General features: G+C 36.5%; 1 protein-coding gene and 1 long non-coding RNA gene across 5 annotated transcripts; both read right to left on the bottom strand.

The window, feature by feature from the left end:
* Window positions 1–6498: 6498 nt before the first annotated feature.
* LOC108208396 (uncharacterized) lies at window positions 6499–8974 on the bottom strand. Of its 3 annotated transcripts, XR_010288706.1 has the most exons (6): window positions 8841–8974; window positions 8512–8760; window positions 7904–7990; window positions 7618–7738; window positions 6853–6927; window positions 6499–6761 (listed from the first exon to the last, which is right to left on the bottom strand). It is a non-coding gene; the product is annotated as an uncharacterized LOC108208396 (long non-coding RNA). The 3 variants fall into 3 exon arrangements; XR_001804296.2 differs by having other exon boundaries at window positions 7618–7990; XR_010288707.1 differs by lacking the exon at window positions 7618–7738.
* A 5859-nt stretch (window positions 8975–14833) lies between these two features.
* On the bottom strand, window positions 14834–18234 carry LOC108206618 (hypothetical protein). Of its 2 annotated transcripts, none has more exons than XM_017376977.2 (4): window positions 17994–18234; window positions 17249–17769; window positions 15801–17168; window positions 14834–15694 (listed from the first exon to the last, which is right to left on the bottom strand). In XM_017376977.2, the coding sequence occupies exons 2-3, from the start codon at window positions 17546–17548 to the stop codon at window positions 16392–16394; spliced, it is 1077 nt and encodes a 358-aa protein (XP_017232466.1). In that variant the 5' UTR covers window positions 17549–17769; window positions 17994–18234; the 3' UTR covers window positions 14834–15694; window positions 15801–16391. The 2 variants fall into 2 exon arrangements, with proteins under 2 accessions (XP_017232466.1, XP_017232468.1); XM_017376979.2 differs by having other exon boundaries at window positions 15801–16873; window positions 16943–17168; window positions 17249–18233.
* Window positions 18235–22667: the final 4433 nt, after the last annotated feature.

The following is a 22667-nucleotide window of genomic DNA, read 5'->3' as shown; positions in this document are numbered from 1 at the left end:
ATGCAGAGGATATTCCCTGTATTCGCTCTTCTTACCTGCATGGAAAGGTTAGATGGCAAGTACATACAACATCACGAGAAATATAGAAGAAGTCATACAAGGGAAAACAAGGAAGGAGTAAAAGCGTTTATATGAAAAAAAAAGAGAGCAAAATATTGCAAGGGAAATTCCTCCCCACACCAACAGGGGGAGGCCCTTTACAATATTAAAAATGTCTTGCGGAGCATTCGGAGGTGCCCGCACCCTCATCCAAAAGAATATTCAATTCGTGACGACAAGCGCCACGCACAAATTCACAATTCGTAAATAAAAGTTTAATTAAACACGGGGAAGGAAGGATTAAGAAGCAGCTGGAGAGGAGGAGGCCTTGGGGACTTCATCGATTGCCAGGGCGTCCGAAGAGATTGCGTTCTGAGAGGGAGCCACAACTAAGGCCTCCACCTGGGCCACCACATCAAGTTCCGGAAGGGATGCCTTCTCAGCCTCCTGTCGGTCCTTAGCCGCAGTTTCTCCCTCAGAAGTACCCCCAAGAACTTCCTTGGCGCCGGCTTCGACTTTCCCAGAGCTGGTGGCGTCTTCAACTTTTGCCTCCTCAAGGGCTACTGCAGCATCAGGCCCCAACTTGGCCCAATCGTTGTCAGGGAAGAAGCAGTAGGCTGATTTCACGCAGTCCTTGACCCCTGCGGCAACTCCGGCCTCGAAAACGGCGGCCTCCCGCTCCTTCCTCGTCGCCTTTGCAGCGACGGCAGCCTCCTGCAGCTCCTTCACCTGGCCCTCCAACCTCTTCACCATCTTCCCAAGGCCGTCTGTCTCCTCCTCCAAGGAACACCTCACGGCGTCCTCCTTCCTCCTCTCCTCACGGACTTTGGCTTCAGCCTCCTTCAGCTCCTGGTTGGCCTTCCGCACAAGATCTCTGTCTTTGACAGCGGAAGCCAGGTCCGCCTTAGCCTGCTTCAAATCCGCCCTCATCTTCTCATTGACCCGGGCTGTGTCAGCAACATGCTCCCCCATCTTCAGATCGAGGAACAGGCTCTTAGCGTTGGCCACCACCTTGTCACGGGTGGCCTCGGCTATTGAAAGCCTGTCCCACTCCCGGACGGTAGCCTCGGGGACCTGGTCGGAGAGCATCCGCTGAAAGAGCTGAGTCTTTTGAGAAGAGGAGGAAGCGGGAGAACTGCGGGCCAGGGTTAACCTGGGCTTCTTGCTTGTACGGCCTTCAGCTGAAGACCCCGCCTCGGCAGTCTTGGAGGGGTCCCGCTTTCGACCCCCGGAGGAGGTCTTCTTTTGCTCCAGAGAGGGGGAAGGGAGCTGGGAGAGTGGCTGGACAGGAAGGGGAGCCTGAGGATCGGAGGCCTCCCCGAACAGATCCTCGTACTTAGTGGAACGCTTGATAAACTGGGGGATGTTGGCAGCCATATCTGTGGAAAGAAACAAGGAGAAACAATTAGATAATATCCAAACATATACAGAAATATGGGGAGATGCAAGCATAGCAGATGGCACAAAAATCATAAATCATGCAGGAAGGAAATTTATAAAGCAAATATCATATAAGGAAAATAAGTTCAAAGGTGCAAGCTAAGAGGAAACCTGGGCTTCCCGTCGCCTCCACACCTGCACCCCCCTCGTCAACGGGGGATGCATCTACCACCGTAGTGGAAAAACCGAGCCTCTCCAGATTCTCTGGAGTAAGCAGGCTGGAGCCATCACCTAGCCCGGTGGATAGCCCCAACACATGCTTGGCCCTCTCAAGGGACTCTCCCGCCAGAGGAGTCTGCACTGGCATGTCTACAACAAATACAAGCATAAGGAAACTAAACGGGAACCCTAAAGGGCTAAACTAGACAATGGATTAAGGAAAAGCTGGCTTACTGGGGGAGAGATTGAAGTCCTTCCTGTAGACTGGGCAGTCGTAGCAGTAGAGGAAGAGCTTCTGCCAGTCCGACATCGACTGGCGGTTGCCCTTGATGCCCTTCTTGTGATGGGTGTTCCAGGCAGTGAGGTAGAAGAACCCTGGGGTCCTGCCGGTAAGTTTCAGCTGGAAGAACCAGCCCAACTCCAAGGCAGACATCCTCACCCCATGGTGGATGTCGTAGAGGATGTAGAGGCAGACCGCCATGCGGTAGGAGTTGGGGGTGAGCTGCATGGGGGAGACCTCATAGAAGTCCAGGACCTCCAGGATGAAAGGATGGAGGGGGAGAGACAAACCCAGCCTGAAGAACTGGGCGGAAAGCACGGCTTTGGGGTAGCCAGTGCCCGGCTAGAGGGTGTCAAAGCGGTGACACCTCTCTCCTGGCTTCGGGATCCCCAAGGTGCAGCCAGGGTTGCAGGACTCCAATAGGGACTGCAGCCGAGCAGGAGTCATGATGGAGTCCATATGCTCGCAGGCCAGGACTACAGCTGGAGGCTCGATCACCTCCACGGAAGCTTCAGCCTCCAGCTCAGCCTCCTCGGGGCTCCCTTCGAGGGCTTCAGCAGCGGGGTCCAGCGGGAGGCCCGAGGTCCCGTCCGCCTTACTGGACTCAGAGGTTGTCCAGTTGAGCTCCTTCACCACCAAACTGCGCCTGGAGCGGGTTCTGGAGCTAACCCCTAAACTGGGCCGGGCAGGCTGAAGGTCCTGGCTAAAGGAGGATCCCGTGTCAACCGCGACAACGGGAGCCTTGCTGGTGGCAGACTGAGAAGAGTGTGAGGACATAGATCCTTGAGACATCTACAATAGGAAAGGATGGGTTAACGAAAGGACGCAGCAAGATGAGAAGAGGTCGAAAGAAAGAAAAACAAAAAAGGAGAAGGAGAGAGGGTTTGCGGAAGACTGGGCTGCAAGGGTGGAGTCCTACGGGTGTGAAGAAGGAATGAAAAGGCTTCAGTTGGAGCCCCAAAAGTATACGGGAACTACATCCCTCATAGGAAGCGGCACAGGCCACGGAGGACGGTTTATCTTCTTCGGGAAGCCCAACAAGGGACCCGGAACGGGAAACCTAATCCTAACCCTAATCTCAACCACAACAATCAACGCCCAATCACAACCCTAAGATACTAGCTAAACAAGTGTAGCAGGCAAATCACACAACAATACATTCACAGCAGATAAAGGGCACAAAAAGGGGGTTCGATTGTGAAAGAGGGGTTCCCCCTAGAGGCAATTGGGAACCTAGGGTTTGCAATCTAGGGTTACGATCATGGCCTCAGAGCAATGCGACAACACCAAGGGCGATAACCCAGTTGGGAAACAATCAGGGCCTAATGGGAGTCAATTAAAACCAGTGGTGTGTGTATATTCAAAGGATGAGTGTACATGTTTAACTATAACTGGCATGCAGGGCAAATTAGCAGTTTAATCGGGCATGATAACGTCAAGCAAGGCGAGTGTGGGTGTGTGCACGCATACCGAGGTGAACAATCAAGAGAAAAAGAGGCAGATAGGCATGGATCATACAAACGCTTAGCCACAAACATGGATGAATGTAACGAAAACGAAAGTTGGAGGTCAAGAAACATACCTTTGGTTGGAAGTTGGAGAAAAGCCGAAGGGTCGCCGGAAGGAGTAAACTAGCGTCTGGAGAGCTTCGAGTGTGAGAGAAGTGTAAGAGGGAAGATGTGAGAGTTAAAAGTAAAAAGTAAAACAAGGCTTCGGAGGCATGAATTTATAGTAGTGGTAAGTGGGAGACACACGCGCCAGGTGGCACGATTGGATTGGAAAGGCGTGAAGATAGCCTTGATGATGCACGGCTTCCCGAGGAGAAGCTAGGCAGGTGAAGAGGGAGAGTTTAGCTGGAACTCTACAACTAGCCACATTATTAGGAGTTCAGTTGGGTTTTAAATTAATTTGAATTCAAATTAAACCCCTAGATAATTGGGATCAGCCTTATCATAAGCTGACATGACACACGCGGGAAATTGGAAAGATGGAGCAAAAAATCGTGGAATTTCAGTGACATTTGGGGAGTAATTTTAATTATCGTTGGGAACAAATAGTCAAGGCTTGCAGTGGTTGCCGTAAAATTAATACAATTGGTTATGTAATTATGAGTGGAAGTGTATCTGAATTATTTCTTGTTTCTTACACCGGGCTACGCCCACGTAAGCTTAGAAATAATTTACGATTAATCTCTGGCATAATTTGAGGGCTTGCAGCTGGGTGATTGAGGGTTACCGTTCTTAGGTTCCTCTCGTATTTAATACTTCAAGGAACCGGGGGGTAGTTGTTGTGCCATAAAATCTCCCTGGGCTTATTTTATAGCCCGTCATATTATTTGGGCTTCACTTGGGCTTATTGGAATCATTTGGTTAAGAATAATGGGCTTCACCATGGCTGGGCGAATCATTGGAGGTGTACAAGAAGGTATATGGACTTGCATTGGAAGCATAATGAAGACTGCCATCAGAATGGGGGTGCACCTGAAGGCGCTTTAGGGGTTACCGCTGCTAGGGGTTACCGCTAAGTGCACCCTGGCTTGCAGTTACGGGGCTGTAGTTAGGGGATGCCGCTGGCAGGGCTTCCGCCGCCTGGGCAGAATGGCAGGCAGACTCCAAATAGGACTCTTCTTCCTTGTTTCAAGGGGGACGAATTGGAGACATATTGGGAGTGTATCAGTTATTATCTATCTATGAATTAAGAGATAAATACATGCATTATGGGGATAATTACAATCGGGGAAGATAATTCATGAATATTCGGATAATTATGCAAGATGAAGGCTTCAAGTGACCTACTTGGAGTGGGATGCCGCTGGATAACTACTGAAAGAAGGCTGTTTTATCCTAAACTAGAGGGGATAAGAGCTTATCTCTTCAGAGTCCTAAATCGAGAACTACATGGGCTTGATCCCTATAAATATAGGGTATGTAGGCACCTTGCAAAGGGACTAGGATCATTTTCACGAGTTCTACACTCTAAAGAGAGGCACGTGTAACCTTTGTGACATATATTTCCGGGCAATTGCAGGACGGAATTCCGTAATTCCGGCCTCGTTGTTTGGTTCTTTGCAAGCTCAGCCCTTAAACACACTTGTTTCTCATTTGTTTTGTTGGTTTATGTTAACGGTAGCCCATAAGAGCTAGCTGTGATTTTCGTAGTTGTAACAGATATCCCTATAATTGTGCTATACGGTTCTGGGGGTGTTGTATCAATTCCTCTCACAACACCAGTCACCTACATATATCAGTGAGAGGGGCATGCTAACTCCAACCAATGTTACCATTTCCCACTTAAATTCCAGTATCATCGATACTATTCCAGGAGATGAGAATTCATATTTCAGCGTGGATAGGGCCGAGGAATTTGGTGGTACTGATGTTGATTTCAGCTTTGCCTTCCCACCGGAATATCTCAACTCTTACAACATTGCCGGTCTTCCTCATCACGGGTTGAAATTAAAGGTTGGAGTTGATGTTATGTTAATGAGAAATTTAAACCAGACTCTAGGACTTTGGGTTAGGTCCAGATACGATTGTAGAAAGGGGGGTTGAATACAATCGATATCAAATAATCGTGGAAGTGAATCTGATTGGAATATGACTTATTAATCAGATTATAATTAATTAATATAACAATGTTTGAAGTCGTTATATAATTAAATTGGTTCAGTTTTAATGTCCACTAATGTTCGTAGAATAAATTCGACATGGTATATTCTAGATTAGTGATTAAAACAACCGAGTTATCAAAGCACAGAAAACTGTGGATATAACGAACTAGCAAGTTACGAACAACTTGAAAGCTTTACAAATGCTTTGAATATCAAAGTGATGAACACTTTAGAATGAAGAAACTAAGTCATCACTACTACAAATATTGCATTAGACATCGGTCAAACACCGATGTCTGAGTAAAAAACAACCGATGTCTTCGCGTGTGATGTTATATGTATGGTATATAGACATCAGTCCTAACCCGATGTTAATTGCATGATCAGACATCAGTTTTCACAAAAAATTTGATGTCATTTGCTGAAATATTACAAAAATATTGCTTGGTTTCACAATGAATAATACATTATTATGAGATTTGGAACCCCTTCAACACATACATCACAGGGTAATATAAACCATATGCATCGTTTTTTTTTAAAAGCGATGTTAAAAAGATAATTAGACATCATATAGAAAATGTGCCTGATGTGAATGTAGTTTTTAACACCGTTGTTTATGTAAGAACTGATGTAAATAGCGTATTCAACACCGCTTTATATATATTGACCGATGTAAAACATATTATTTAACACCGTCTTGAAGTTAACTACTAATGTAAAATCACATCTTTAACACCGTTTTTAATATAAAAATTGATGTCAAATAGTATTTTTAATACAAGAACTGATGTAAAATAGAGTTTTTAACACCATTTTAAAGTTAAGAGCTGATGTAAAATAGTTTTCTAACATCGATTTGTTGCCACTACCTGATCCAAATTGAAATAAAATGTCATTCAAATATTGTCGGCTTCTACCAAAAACTACCTAATATATAAAATTCACTTAAACAAATACTATACCATAATATCCAAAGAGGAATATTCTCATATATTAATCACAAAATATTAGCATACATTTATTGCCTGATACTACAAAATACATGTCCATCATCAAAATGAGGAGGGCTAATTCTATAACGACATAAAACCATCAACACAAGCCAACTACATTAACAAGCTACATTCAGAGGGCAAGGAATGTTTATGCATGAACGTGAGGCTCTGCTCCATGGTGGCATTAGACATGCAGATTCTGATACGGCTGCTTCAATATTGTCTTTAACAAAGTCTGTTATAGAGTAAAAATGTAGTGCAAATAATTTAATATATATATAATTTCAATTAGTTAGAAATACAGTAAAAACGTAAGAAGGGTTCACCTCTGCAACAAGCCTTTTCCCTTTCATGTCTTCAGGCCTGTCCCAACATTTATAGTCTATACGTGGATCACCCACCTGCCAAAAGGTTAAAAGAGTACATTACCACATTAAGTGTAAAGATCGGATTCTTGTGTTAAACTTTGTTCCACCTGTAGCTCAGAAACATTAACATCTATAGCCATCCAAATTACAATTGCACTCATCTTTCATTATTTGTCAAATCGGGGCATTGGCGCGGAGAGGAGGTCAGGGGAACATAGATAGCATACTATAATAACAGGGATCTCCTTTTTGGAAATCTAGACAGCATTGCAAATCACAACAATGGCATACATCAATTAAAATTAAAATTCTCTTAACTAAAACCTATAACAAGAAAACACTAATGGTTGTGATTTGAAAACATAGTTAAAATTTTGAGCACAACTCACTCTTGCACATTTTAGTGGACAATAGACAACAACATATATGTTTAAACATTAGCAACGTTCTCATTTTAACCTAAATTGTTATAGAATTACACAAGAAATTTATAATGCTTAAATGTATTAATATTTCCACATCATTCTATTGTCAGACAAAGTGATGAATTGGGACCCTCTAACGCTAATAAACTAACATAAAAAATACATGAAAACTCTTAAGACAGGTTCTCAACTACGAGTATACAAATCCAATTCAATTTAAGATTATAAAACAGTGATAATTTCAAGTGCATTAGCAGCCTTTTATAGAACAAATACATCAATAACATAGACATTGAACCTCTGTTTATTTTGATACGTGCCATCAGCTTCTTGCCTTCCAGCTTATCTCTCAAGTATCTAGTCAACTGACATAGACAGCAGAACTGGTGGATCTTATTTGACATAGACACCTTGACAACCTGTAGAAAGATGGAAAAAGTGTCCAAATATTCTAATATACTTACTCACTACTTTGTTTTCCCTTAGGCACTAACAGATACAATCCAAAAACACAATACAATCTTGGATTATATACTTTCAACAATAGAAACTAGTTATTTTTGAGTCCAAAGAATTAAGTTTACCTTGCAAGTCTACAACCAAATTACCACATCTGGTGCTCCCTCTATTGAACCGCCAAAATAAGCTAGCAAAAATAGATCTTTTTTAATCTACAAAAACCATTAATTAGTTTTGACAGAGTACACCAAATAATAAGAATACTGAAAGATACATTAGTCTGCAATTATCGCATAAAATTGTAGAAATACATTCCTCAAGATACTGTATTTATATGTTATTTTGTTCTATCAGAGACAACTTTAGGGGTTTTTAACAAGTTAATAAAAATAAGGTTGAGACAATCTTGATTTTCTTTCCAGTGACAACACAACAATTAACAAAGAAACCCCGAACCTCTGCTAGCCAGCTATCACATTAATACAAAACAATACTTCATATCAGCAAATAAGGAATTATAATTGAAAAATTATTATAACTTTAATGAAGGTGGATCTTTTTCTTATAGCCTAAAGCTGTATTACATTTTTTTTAATTTAAAACCAGAACTAGAGGAACATATTTAGCCATTCCTGTTTGACAATAACAATAGAAACAAACACACACATATACACACAGATGGCCCGTTAAAGAACAAAATTAATGAAACTAATTGAGAAACTAAGATAGATACCTTGAAGAAAACTATAAAGAATCAATCCCTAAAACCCAGTCTAACCAATCGAACCTTGAAACGCAAAATCAAACCAATTGAACCCTAAACCCCTAAATCAGACTCTGTTTCCTCATGAGCTGGGTTTCTTCAAGTTGGGTCGTGAAATTGATTCTTTAAATTGTATTTTACAATTGGGTCTCCAATCGAACGTATGTGAGCCGGATCTCCAACTGAATGAAGCTTGAAGGGTGGTCCTAATGTTATGAACTGATAAAATGAGAGGATGGTAAGAGATGTAATATTGTGAGAGAGGTGAGATTAAGAGAGAGTTGAGATGGTGAGAGTACCTCAGAGATGGTTAGCAAAGAGGTGGAGAGAGATGTCGCCGGGAGAGAGAATGTCGAGATATGCTGTGCTGAGAAAGCGTCGAGAGAGAAAGCAGGCAAAAGATGAGAGGGTGAAATAATATAAAAGATTTATATTTTTTTCCTAAGTATGCAAGTTGTTTCTGTGTAACGCGGGGGAAATAAGGCCGCCTATTTTTTTCATGTTTTCAAACGGAAGATAACAAATCAGTTGTTTTAAATATCGATGTCTGAAGTATTCTTTAACTTCGTTTTTTTAATTTTCGATGTTAAAAAGACTTTTAATATCGGTGGTTTTTAGAACTGATGTTAAAGTGCCGATGTTGTATCTACTTTTTCTAGTAGTGCATATTTATAGGCAAAGCTTTGAACTTGTAAGACAAACAATAGACAAGACAAATACAAGTAGATAAGACAATAAAAGGAGGGGCAAGACAAAAGCAAGGAGGGAAAGACAATTAAAACTTATGGCAAGACAAAAAACAAGGGGGCAAGACAACCAAGGACAAGGTAGGACAATCTTAGGAGATTGCCTACCAAGTCTTTCTCCACTCGGCAGAAAGACAAAAGGACATTGTCTTGGCCACATAAAGATTTCGGTAGGACAATTAACACTAATTGTCTTGCAGGTCTTCACTTCATTTCGGCAAGACAAAGACCAAGGATTGTCTTGGCAGCCAACTGAAGCTTCGGTCAGACAATATAAAGAGATTGTCTTGGCAGTTGCTTCTTCCCTTTGGCAGGACAATCTTGAATTGTCTTGCAGAATTTCACTTCCCTTCCTTCAGACAAGTTCGGTTGGACAATCTATGATTGTCTTACTGAGCTTGTTTTGGTGATTAAAAAGTGATTTTGTGGTATATATTAAATAGAAAATTACTCACTTAATTAAGTTAATCATATAAATTCATAAATTAAATTAATTTGAGAGTGAATTAATTTAATAAATAAATTACACAATTAATATAATTTATTTGAGAAGTGAAATAATAATCTATAAAATATTTAATAACCTAAACTTTAGCAGAACAGCTTGCTGTCTTCTTTAGACTTGACGTCAAATATCAGAGTAACTGATACACAGATGTACTGTCTGGTTCATCTGTATCTAGTTAAATCAAATATTCTTCGTCAAATAAACATCAGAGATTTGGCTTGTTCGTCGAGTCTTCGTCTTGTAAGTTCTTCTTCATTAAATGGAATCTTCTGAATAAATAAAGTATAGAAACTTTCTGAACTCTTGGACGTGCCACAAAAGATTATTTGTGCACTGAGGCTTGAACATATTAATGAATTTCTATCAGTGGTGTGCAGGAGCATCCTGGAATTCTTCTGACATATAATTCTCATAAGTCATTTAACGTTCTTCGTACGGATTCCGATAACTTGCTATTTACTGACCTTTCTTATCAGAGATGAGTTGTAGCTCTTAAAAACAAATAGGCTGAACATATGCCTTTCACTTTGCAATGGTACTAGAATGATGGTGACGAAATGCTTAAAACATTCTGTTGAGTGTCAAGTCATTTGTGGGGCTTTTGTTGGCACAAAACATTTTATCCCTCGCATGGAACTTTTTCCTACCGAAACTAAACTCCCATTCAGGTTGGTTCGAAAGAAGATGCCATTACAAGTCTGTTATTCTATGACTATCAACAAATCTCAAGGTTAGTCTCTAGAATGTGTTGGTCTCTATCTTCCAAAGTCAGTTTTCACACATGGGCAGATGTATGTTGCTGTTAGCAGGGTGACTTTTCCAGAAGGACTTAGATTGTTTATTGATTCAAAAGTGGGTGCTCCAACCAATATCACCCGAAATGTAGTTTACAATGAAGTGTTTTACACTCTTCCCAAACTCTAATTACTTATTTGGAGGGAAAATTTTCTCATACTATTTAATTTTGTTTGTGGAGGTATCTCTTATTTTGAATTTAAAAGATGTAATGAAAATTGAATTCTGGAGAGAATCTTTTGTTCTAAGATTTCCAATTCGTCACTTGACTTGCAATGATAATCTGTAATCTGTACTCTTTTCGGGCATGTTTTGTAAAATTTATTTCACTCATGTAATCCGTCCTACTAATTTTTTTTTGATATAATGTCAAACTATCATTAGTTTTCATAAAATAACATTAATTTCCCAATGATATTTATAATGTCCAACTTATTTTAACAACTATGATATTTATATCATATTTTTATAAGTTCAAACAAATTTAAACATATTCGACAATTCCTTAAATAAATCTCAATTAGAAGATATCAATTTAAATTTACGTTTGTCATGATAAAATCAAAAGCATATCAATGATATAAAGTTTTTCGTTACTTAACTTTATCAGTCAGTGCCATTGAAGTCAACATTTTAGTCTTAATAGGCACATAAAAACATTATGAATACTATCCCCACTTAAAGACATAAATACTCTTTAAGCAGATATACTATCCGCCACATCCTTGAATACTCTTATTTCCAAATAATATCAGCATTATGAATATTCATGGTTTAATAAAAAATAATTAAGGATTCAATTATTTGTCTTTTGATTTTACTACTTATATCAATCAACATTAGATGAGACTCACTACTATAGAACTGTCATTTTTGAATTAATTCAAACAAACACGATCACTACTACACGATTCAGAGTAATTATTTATTTAAAACTAATAATGATTTTGTTGAATATTTTTCAATTTTTCAACAAATGATGGATATGTAAAACCTCAACCCATTTTTGGATCTCTCTTTCATTACTTGGTCATCTTAAAATTCTATGTTTTTTGACTTCTATAAATATATGTATGATCGTGCTATAGTAGATTCATGGGTAACTGAAATTTTAAATTCAAATTTGTTCCTACCCTCTCATTCTCTTTAAAATAATTTCCATTGAAATATAATGTTTGTTGCCTCCCTAATGTCTATTACTCTCAACCACAAATTGCTGTTATCTTCTTATAATTTCAAAATCCAGCATTTAATCTGTCCGTACTACTCTTTTTGCCACTTCTGCACAGGAATTAACCGTAGACTTCATACATATTTAGAAATTGCCACCGAAGGCAAATTTTGACTATGCAAAGCTCATACATTATACAGACAGATGTGTATACTGCGATTTCCTTATAAATGACATGTGTATATCCCCTCTTTCAGAAAACAAGCGAAAACATATTCACCCAGTGCCATCTACTTTATTTCCTCGAACTCTCCGTTTTGATTTCAATTTCAAAATTCGAATTCATATCGTCTAATTGGATTCAAACACATTCAAATCTAATCTCTTCTCATATCAAAGCTTTCTTTACATGTCATTAACATTGATCGTCAATAATATCAAAGTTATGACTTTTCCTGGTTTTACTTCTTATATGAATCAACATTAGATGATGCTTACAACTTTGATTTATGAATTTATTCAAACGAATTTTATCACTATTACGACATGCAGAGTAAGTATTTAATTAAAACCAATAATGATTTCAAATATTTGTATAGAAAAATATTCAAAATAATTTGTATTAAAATTCTAAGTATTCCTATAGAAATTTTTTTAAAATAATTTAATTTGTGTATACAGTTAAAAATTTTAGAATTATTTCTCCGTAAAACAACAACCAATATTTAAATTGGGAGGGATTTATCAAAATTTAAATTTTTGTTAAAAATATCCGGCTCAAATTTTTTACTGCACAAAGCCAGACAAATTTTGATTCCTATTTTCAACCTTGTTACGTTTCATATATGGAATAATGTACAATTGCCCTACAAAGTTACATTGAAAAACAATACCACTCTCATCATATTCTAGGAACATATGAAAGTATCCAAGACTTGTCTTTTTCACAATGGAGGTTACCCTGTACCTCTTTGCTCGAACAATTCAATTACCAGAAATGCACATTTGTTGACTCAACTCCTCAAAATAAAGCCTCTACTAACTCTATATATCTTCTTCCCCCCCAAACTCCATTACCTCCCCTATCTGACTTCTCTTTTATATCCAAGGTATGTTTTCTTACCTGTTTTCTTCCACAGCTTTAAATTTCATGTTAAATCTACTCTAACCTAATCGTAACTACCATCTGGATTAATGGTCCCGCAGGTTGTGACAGAAAATGTTGTTTAATAAGTACCAAAAACTAACAAATATTTCAGATGAAATAACTGAATGGTCTGTTATAGTTCGAGCACAGTCTATTTGGGAAGGCATTAATAGGACTACACTTGAATTTCGTGGTCTGAATGTTATATTAATCGATGACGAAGTAAGCATCCCACCTTTTCTTTCTGTATTATATAAAGGTTGAAAGTTGTAATGTTTTTTCTATTTTATAAAACCTGAAATTTAATTTAAATAAAGTTTTTTCTATAAAACTGTAGGATTCATGCATTTATCAGTTCAAAAATTGCTGATTTCTTCGAAGAAGAACTGAAATAGGGCCAGATTTATAATTTATCTAACTTCCATGTGAGAAAGTATGTTGGTGATGAGAAGAATAGGGCTGTTAGGTTCGAAAAACATATCTATTTTGAAAACTATACCAAAATGGTTCCTGAAACGGAGAACATTACCAAGATCCCTCCTTACTCTTTCTATCTATTTAATTTTGAGGACGTTCCAAGCCATGTTAAAGATGACTGTCTTCTAATAGGTATAATTCATCAATAACGAGCTTTCTTTCATTACAATAGATATCTAGATGACTTAGTATTTATATCTTTTTTTAGATGTGGTGGGATGTTTACAAGACACAATGTTGAACGAGTCTATCCTAATGAGGATAAGTCAAAATCATATCTTAAATTCAAACTTAGTGATGGAAGGTACGGATTTAGAGGATAAAATTTAGACATCTTTAACATTGATTAATTTAGACACCATGATGAAAAATGTATTTTTTTTTGTACTAAATCCAGGAGAAAAATCAAAGTGACTTTCTTCAATCAACTTGTTGAGGAGTTTGAAAAAAAAGTGAAAAATACTGACAGGAAAGAAGTTATTATCATAATTTCTAATGCCAAAGTTACTGAATATGAGGGTATACATTTCAAACTTCAAATAATCAAATAATATTTATAAGATTTACATTTTCACTTTTCATAATTGATTGTACTGTTAAACCTTTTTCAGGAATTTCATGTCTTAACAATTATCATGCAACAAAGTTCTACATTGACCCTGACCACTACAGTGTTCAAGAACTTAACAAAAGACAAATTCACTTTTACACCCTGCTCCTGAGTTTTTTTAAGAGGTAAAGTGAAAGGAAGTAAGTGGAAGTAAATGAAAGTTAATGAAATAAGTTTCATTCACTTGCTCCCCAGTTGGATGGAGTGCAAACGAAAACAAGGTGCTATCATTTTCACTCAGTTGCTCCCGAGTAGGAAGGAAAGGAAGTAACAATCTTTTAAGGACATTACTACCCCTGTATTAAAAATAAATATTGATTGTGTTGTTCTCTCTTTTCCTTCATCTAACACAATGTCCAAACTTGATATATGGAACTGCAATCTATTACAACTACTTAGCAATTTTTTCATGCAGATCGAATACCAAAAATAATATATTTATAAAATAAAATTAATATTTTTTAAAAATAAAATTTTATTAAAATTATTAAATTAAAAGTTTTTCATATTTAAAACATATTGTATAAGTTTCAGTATAGTAGTTAGTTTATCACCTTAGTGATTTTATTATCACTTTTAAATGGCACCCGGTGTTCACAGTGACCTTTCTATCTAAAAATGCATTGTAGAATGAAAGCCATGGGAAACCTGATCCAAATGCACCCACCTGAGCTTATTTGTTTGGAGGTCACTTCTTTCTCTTCCTGGAGCCTCAAAAAATGATTCTAAGTATGACAGCCTGATATGCAGGAGGTAGCACAAGAACTCTAAAAATTATTGCCCGAGTTAAACTATATAAACTTGTGCAATTTGCGAATTATAAAGAGGATAAAAGAGATTATAGAAATGACCACACATCACAAAATTTACTCATCGGCGTTAATGATCGATATTACATCAGCAGGTTAACAAGAAGGTTTTTAAATCTAACACACCAAAATGATAACCAAGTCACACAAAATACATAATAAATCTTGCACCACTAAACTCAGGGCTTAAAAAAAAACAAGTTAACTAGAAGTCCAACAAGAAAATCAAACATTAATTAAGAAGACTGCCTCATTAGATCTTCCAGCAAACGCTTGCGCATCGGAAGTGGACAACCAAATAGAATTCGTGCCTCATTTTGATTTTTTGCAAGAAATAGATATGCAGAATATATTGCCTCTGGATCTAAGCCGATAACTTCTAATTGCTTGAATATCTCTTCCTCTGAGTAAACACGTTGGCGTGATTGTTCAAGTATGAGATTAGTTTCCTTGAGTATAACATTACCTTCTTTAAGAGCATCAGCAACATGTTCCATTGAACTCATAATCTTTGCCATTTCATCTTCAACTACAAGCTTTTTCTTCTTTCCCTTTGAATTTTCCATTTCATCTTCACCTTCATACTTTCTTTTCATGCACTTTGACTTTGAGGAATTGGAAGGCTGTTCTTGTGGAAAGGCCGTACCAGATAGCACTTGTAGATCATCTTCAGTGTTAAAATTTTCCAGTGTCACTTCATTGGCATTTAGTAATTCGTCGATTTCATCAATTGTTTCTACGCCAAGTTCACTTCCACTAGCCCATTTCTTGCATTTTTCCTTTGCTGTTTCAGCTTTACCACCTGTTGCCCTATCTTTTGCAAACAGTTCACTCAACTTGTCATAGTAAAATACCTTTTTTGTTTTCCATTTCACTGCATCTGGCCTTGCCTGGTCAAGGTACAAGTTACAAAAACATAAAAAAATATTACAGAAACTTTGCTAATATATGAATAAAATATAAATTTAACTCCATATCTAATAATATACAACTTACAGTTATTAAATCTTGCTAGACATCTTCATCAGCTGTGAATAATTTGGTAACTGGGTCCCAAGCAAATCCACTCAACCCAACTCCCCGGAACAAGTCATAACATTGAGAAAAATGGTCTTTTAGAGTTCTTAGACGATTTTTTAGATGAGATTTAGTCAAGGTGACATTTTTTATTTTTCCGTTCAAATCATTCACCATGTTAGTATAGGCAGTTAGTGTGAATGTTCCGTCAACTCTATTACCTTCATACTGTTGAGTAAGCATTGATTAAATAAATGCTTCATCCATTGCAAGAGTCCAATTAATTTGGTCTCTCTTCACACTATCTCCTTCATTTATCTTTTTTCTTATATTAGCTTCTGTGATGATATAACATAATAAGTAGCTTATAATGCAAACCAAATTAAGAACAAACATCTTGTTAATGAAAAATAGAACACATCACAAAGAATAACCAGGTAAAACAGAGTAGCTTAGTCTGGTGCACATAATACAAGCCAAAACTAAATAAACACAAGCTACAAACAACTAAAATACTGCAATCCACCTTTTAGAATACATTGACCAAAAGAAAACTAAACCAGGGATCTTCTAATTTGACATATTAATTTCATCATCTGGTTGTAAAATATAATCATTCCACATTGCATTTGCAATTGAATTTCTCATTCCTTCTGCTCTAGCACTGTCTTCACTTAATTCTCTTGGAGCTTGAGCTTCTAAACCAGGCGTTGCCTTTAAAAGCTCTTCTATCACTTCTTCTTCAATTTTCTTATCACGATCTTCATACAATAAATAATTGTGTAAAATATAACATGCTAAAAATATATATGATTGCGTCTCACATGAATAAAATGGTTCAGCTGTACTTCTAATAATTGGAAACCTTCTTTTTAACACGTCAAAAGCCCGTTCGATAGCATTTCGTAATGAAGCAAGACGAAGGTTGAACAACTCTTTTGCATTTTCAGGTGGATGAGTAGAATATTCTTTTAGATGATAACGAACTCCTCTATAAGGTGCAACCAATCCAGTTCTATGAGGAAGACCTTTGTCTACTAAATAGTATCTACCTATAAGAAAAGATAGGTGAATAACATATATAGTAAAACAAAAATAAATTATAATTATAAATGTATTACCTTTGGGAATAAGTAATTTATCTTCTCTGACAAGTGCATCTTTTACTACCCTCGAGTCAGATGCAGTACCCTCCCAGCCAGTTAAGATGTATGTAAATTTCAGGTCAAATGTGCATACACCTAAAATATTTACAGTAGGATATCCCTTCCTACCACGATACCTAGGAACGTCTTTATTAGGAACTTTTACACGAACATGTGTTTCGTCGATGGCTCCAACACAATCCTGGGTGTATATATGTATACATGTTATTTTAAATATAATAAAACAAATTAAAATAAAGTACTATCCTTGATTTCATATACCTTGAAATATGGGTGAAATCTTTTTTTTTGTGCGATTTCTTTTGGAATTTTTTGTCCAGTAGGCTGCTCAAAGTAGTTTGCTTCTAGCCTAATAATTGCTCTCAAAACTCTGTGAAAACTTCTAGTTGTGGTGGACGAAGCGCGTCGATATATCCATGAAATGAAACGATTTCTTGTATCATTCCCCACTATATGTAGAAACCTAGCCACTTGTTCTTCAACTGACATCCTTTGTGTTGGTCGAAGGCCACCACTTTGTACTAAAATATCACATAACTTGCAAAACGCTTCCTTACTCATGCGAATTTTCCACTAATAGACAGGTCATTTAGAAATTCATTTCGCACATTTTCCCTATGTAAAATCAATTCCTTACTGGGCAAAGCAATGGAATTCACTTGTTGAAGCCTACGGTGTGCGATAAATGATAAAACAAGACAAATCAAATGAACCGCGGCTAATTGTCGCTCTCGTACCAAACGGCGTATTGCACTTGTTCTTTCAATCATAAAGCTATCCATCTTCATGAAAATAAACCCAACAAATAAACCCAACTTAAACAAACACAAACATGATAAAATAAACAAGAAATGATAAATCCAAATCATTTTTCCATCATTCAGTTCATCTCAAAGAACAAATAAACCCAACTTATACAAGCACAAACATATAATCTGTGTGAAAAAATGATAAAAATGTCCGATTGATAAATATAACTAATTTTCATTACAATATTAACACATACCTGTAAAACAAGAGAATGAAGCTAATGAGATGGTTGCAGTCAGAGGAAGAAGATGATGGGATACAGAGACATAATGAGATTTCAAAGTGTTGAAAGTGCCGTTTGATATAGAAGAAGAGAAGGTTATAATTGGAATATTAATTATGCTCAACCTGTTCAGCTGACTTACTGCTGACTTACTTTCACTTTCATCCCAATTTTGGGGTGAAACTTTTGGGATGAAAGTATGTTAGAATTACATTCACTTGCACTTGCTTTCGTCCCTCTAAAAAACTCGGGAGCACGGGTACGAGTGAAAGTTGGGCTACTTTACTTCCTCTTCACTTGCTTTCCTCCCTATTTTAAACTCGGGAGCAGGGTGTTAGTTTTTCATTGTCAGCTATTTATGAAGCCTAACAAGCCTTTAACATTACACTTAAATATCATAAATATCATAGATTGGTAGAGGTTCCTAAGCAATCTAATTCTGTTTCTGAGGGTTGTATCATGACTGAACAACCAGAGGATGTTAAGATGTATACTGTTGCTGAGATAAAGGAATTTGGTGTTCCTTACATTGAGGTATTTAGACAACATCTAACTATATCTCATTTCCTGTGAATTGCTGAAACTTGATTACATTCTCAACTATAGGTCTAATTTTTTCAGAGGATTATTCGGTGTCAACTTGATGTCAAAAAGGTTGAAGAAAAAAACATGTGGTATGACAATGTTTGTACCAGTTGTGAAAATCGTGTGTGCACTGTGGCTGGTAGATAAAAATGTGTAGAATGCAACAGGAATATTCCTTTTTCTGAAAAGAGGTGCTCCAACTTTTATTTAATATTTATCGTTTCAATATTGCCATGCCAGATTTTTAATCACACATTCTTGAATTAGGTTTCTACTGGCAACTGTATACAAGGATTCAACAGGCATTCTTGCTGTGCTTTTCCCTCATGAAGACATACAGCGTATACTCGGTAAAGAGGTGTTTGATATTGAGAACGATGATGCATGCTCAAGTAAGTGTAACACACACTTTACAAAAATGCAAATTATCTACATTTACATCTCTTAATTTAAATATAGTTGACTACTCCCTCCGTCCCTTTTTATCTGTCCATTTTGGAAAAAAAAACACATACCAAGGAATAATTGATTGTATGAACTTTTTCATTAAATACCTCTAATTAATATCTTGAAAATAGTGGAATACCCCTACTTTATGTCTTGAAAACATGAATTCAACCAAGTTTTAAATAAGTCAAGTCTTGAAAATTGAAATTATTGAGATATATTTGAAAAACTATCATTAAATTAGTTTTGAAAGTATAAATGGACAGATAAATAGGGACAAATTTTTACTTCCAAAGTGGACAGATAAATAGGGACGGAGGTAGTACTAAAATTTGTTCAAAGGTTGGCGAAGGCATCTCATTTCCTCCACTGCTTAAAACTTTTGAAAAAAAGGATTTCCTTGCCATATTGCTTATAAGTGAGAAAAATGTTAAGAAAGCATCCAATGTCTATATTGCACATTCTCTTGAAGAACCTCCTTTGATGCTGGGAGATCATGATCCATCTGAAACAAACAACGTTGTACCCAATCCTGATGTGCTCACTGTGGTGAGCATTTAGATTTAGGTTAATACAAAATAATATTTATGTTAAACTATGATTGCAATGAAATCTGATAAGCTTTATTTCATGCATTATGAAGAATAATACTACATTGACCTTAAAACGGACATCCGATACTCCTCCAACTTAGAAGTCCTCTAATCGCCCGAAGAATCGCAGAAAAGCAACTCCTGTTGTTTGTGAACTAGACGAAAATGCTACCATGGCATCACGGATGAAAGTAAAGAAAGTGAAGGTATCTTCTTTTTGTAAATATCATAAATGCACATTAATTTATCTTATGATTATGTTGTACATATTAGAAATTTTGTCCCTTTTTTTTCCAGGTCTAATCTGCTATTTGGGGATACAATATTCAATGACATGCTGATCAATCAGTTCTGTATTGTTCCCTTTTATGTTTTTTCCAACTAAGCACCATTAAATACTGCTGGCATTGCCAACTTTTTTGTACCTTCTAAGAAAGTATTTGTTTCTGATGCATCAACTCAAGGATATTAATGACAGTTCTACAACTGTCAATATTAAACATTTTCTGGGAAAAGTAGTTCCATGATCTGCATCTTTATTTTATATCTATTTCATTTCATCCCTCATTTTCGCAAGTTTAATTAAATTTCTTTCAGATTTCCTATCATATCATATCTTTAATAATAAATGATACCTACCTCCAACTGCAGAAACAAATTATGAGTATGTTTTTCTATATATTAGTGCTTTGTGCTCCCATCTAAGTAGACTCATTTTTCAAACACAACAAACAAGTTTGAATATCATGTCTAATTCAAAGTTAGACAGTTTCAAAAACTTAAGGAAGGGAAAATATGACTAGAAGGTCCAAGCCAAAATTCTTAGCATGCGGAGAGCTTTCATCAAATCAAAAGTGGCTTTCAAAAGCTTCAATCTTCTATTGGTTGATAGCAGAGTAAGCTTCTCAGTAATATACATATCAATAAGTTGTCTATTTTCCTGAAATAAACTTATGTTAACTTCATTCTTAATGCAGCATGCTCGAATACATGCATTTGTTCCTCGTGCGGTTGCTGATGATCTTGAAAAGATTCTTGTTGTTGGTAAGGTCTTCCTCATAGAGAATTTCACCGTGAAAGATTACGATGCTACGAATATCTTCAGGCCATTCAAAAAAAGATATACAAATTTTTTTCGATGATCAGACTGAAATCACACAACTTGAAGAAGATAAAGTTTGCATTGACCAGTTTGTTTTTGACTTCTATGATTTGGCAGATATCTGGCTAGAGGAAATACTTGATTGGTACCCTTTATAATTTCTCATAATTTATATTTATACATGCAAATTACCACTTATCATGTTTTCTATTTTTTTTTTCTCAAAAGATGCTCTTGGAGTCATCATGAAAAAACCAAAACCACTTTACCTCATCAAAAAGAGGAATGAACAGTTACAGCATCAGTACAAGTTCAGAATCACTAACGAGAGGTTTGTTTTCCTGGAGTCTTGAATATAATGTTGTATTTATCTTTTCAGAAATTTACATTAAACTTCTTTGTTGTTAAATTTAGTACAATTGTCAAAGTTACATTTTGGGATTAGTTTAATTGTTGTGTATTTTGATCAATTCATAAAACAAGATTTTGAGTACCCTCTTTTCATTGTCATCGGGAGCTGCAAAGTTACGAAGTGGAAAGGTACACAAGAATTACAAATCAACGGATGCCTATCACCATGTACTTAAATCTTATTTTACAACTGTTTCTTACCTATGAAATTTCACTTCTGTAGACGAACTCGACATTGGTAATGCTAGCCCTACAACAGGTCATATAAATATTCAACAACACAGTGTAACTCAAATGAGAAAAAGGTATATATTACATATTTTACCCTACATTTCTTCAATACTTTTAATGTCAGAAAGTCTAATTATAAGTTAATATAAAACACATGCTAAACAGTCCTACATTTGACAAGACTAATCTGTATATGCCAACAAATGCTCTACCTACACTGTCCCATGTTGCCATGATCACAAACTCAGCTGTCGATCAAATAGAGGTCAGCCATTCAAATTCTCATTTCCATGCGCATTTGTAATTTTGAACATGTTATAAAAGATTTGTATGATTTTATATCTACAGCTTCAGTTCCTTGCTCAAGTCAGAATAATTAAAGTGAAGCAAGTTAATTCGTGGTATCATGATGTCTGCACTTCATGTTACAAAGTTGCTTCACCAGTAGGGAATGTCTTCCAATGTCAAGACTGTAAAAGGAATATTGCATATCCAGATAAGAAGTGCGATTTAGTTAATGTCTGAGTTATATTATGCTAAAACGAGATCATTAAAATTTTTTTGTCTGCATTTAAGGTTCCAAGTTTGTGTTCTTGCATCAGATGAAACTGATACCATCAATATCATGCTTGAAGATCGTGAAGTTTGAAATCTAATTGGAAAAACAGTCTTTGATTTACTTCATGAGGTTTGTATTTATTTTTAGTTACGAATGTAACTCAATAAAGCAAATATGTTATACAGAAATTTCTCATTACTCTTGTTGAATACATCACAGGGTTGTGTTGAAAATGTAACACCTAGAATTCCGAGGTCTCTGGAGAACAAGGACTTCACTGTCAAGATCCTCATCATGAAAGAGAATGTAGAAAACAAGTACCTTATATTCCTTTGCAACCGACATTGTGCACGGCTTTAATATAAAATATGACACTGATGCTGAAGATGTACCACATCCTATTGAGAATAACGCCACTCAAGTAAGTTTTTACATTTATTTGTTAATGTAATGTATTCTAGATATAGGCTTAAACACTCTAATTTTTTTTTCATTTTCACGTTTTCTTCAACAGCCTTCTAGGTCAAGCTACCATTTGGAGACGCTATCTGGAATCAGCATCTCAACGGATGCAGATAACTTATCATCTGCAAAGTAGAAATTTGTAGTAAATGATTTAGTATGAAGTCTGTTTGTTTAAGACAGTTACAAGATTTTATAATCTGGAATTTATTATTATATTATTATGCCGTTTCTTCATCTTCAACCAATGGGTGCAT

This window comes from Daucus carota, chromosome 2 (genome assembly GCF_001625215.2).
Source record: "Daucus carota subsp. sativus chromosome 2, DH1 v3.0, whole genome shotgun sequence".
NCBI lineage: Eukaryota > Viridiplantae > Streptophyta > Magnoliopsida > Apiales > Apiaceae > Daucus > Daucus carota.
This window is presented reverse-complemented; position numbering and strand designations above follow the sequence as displayed.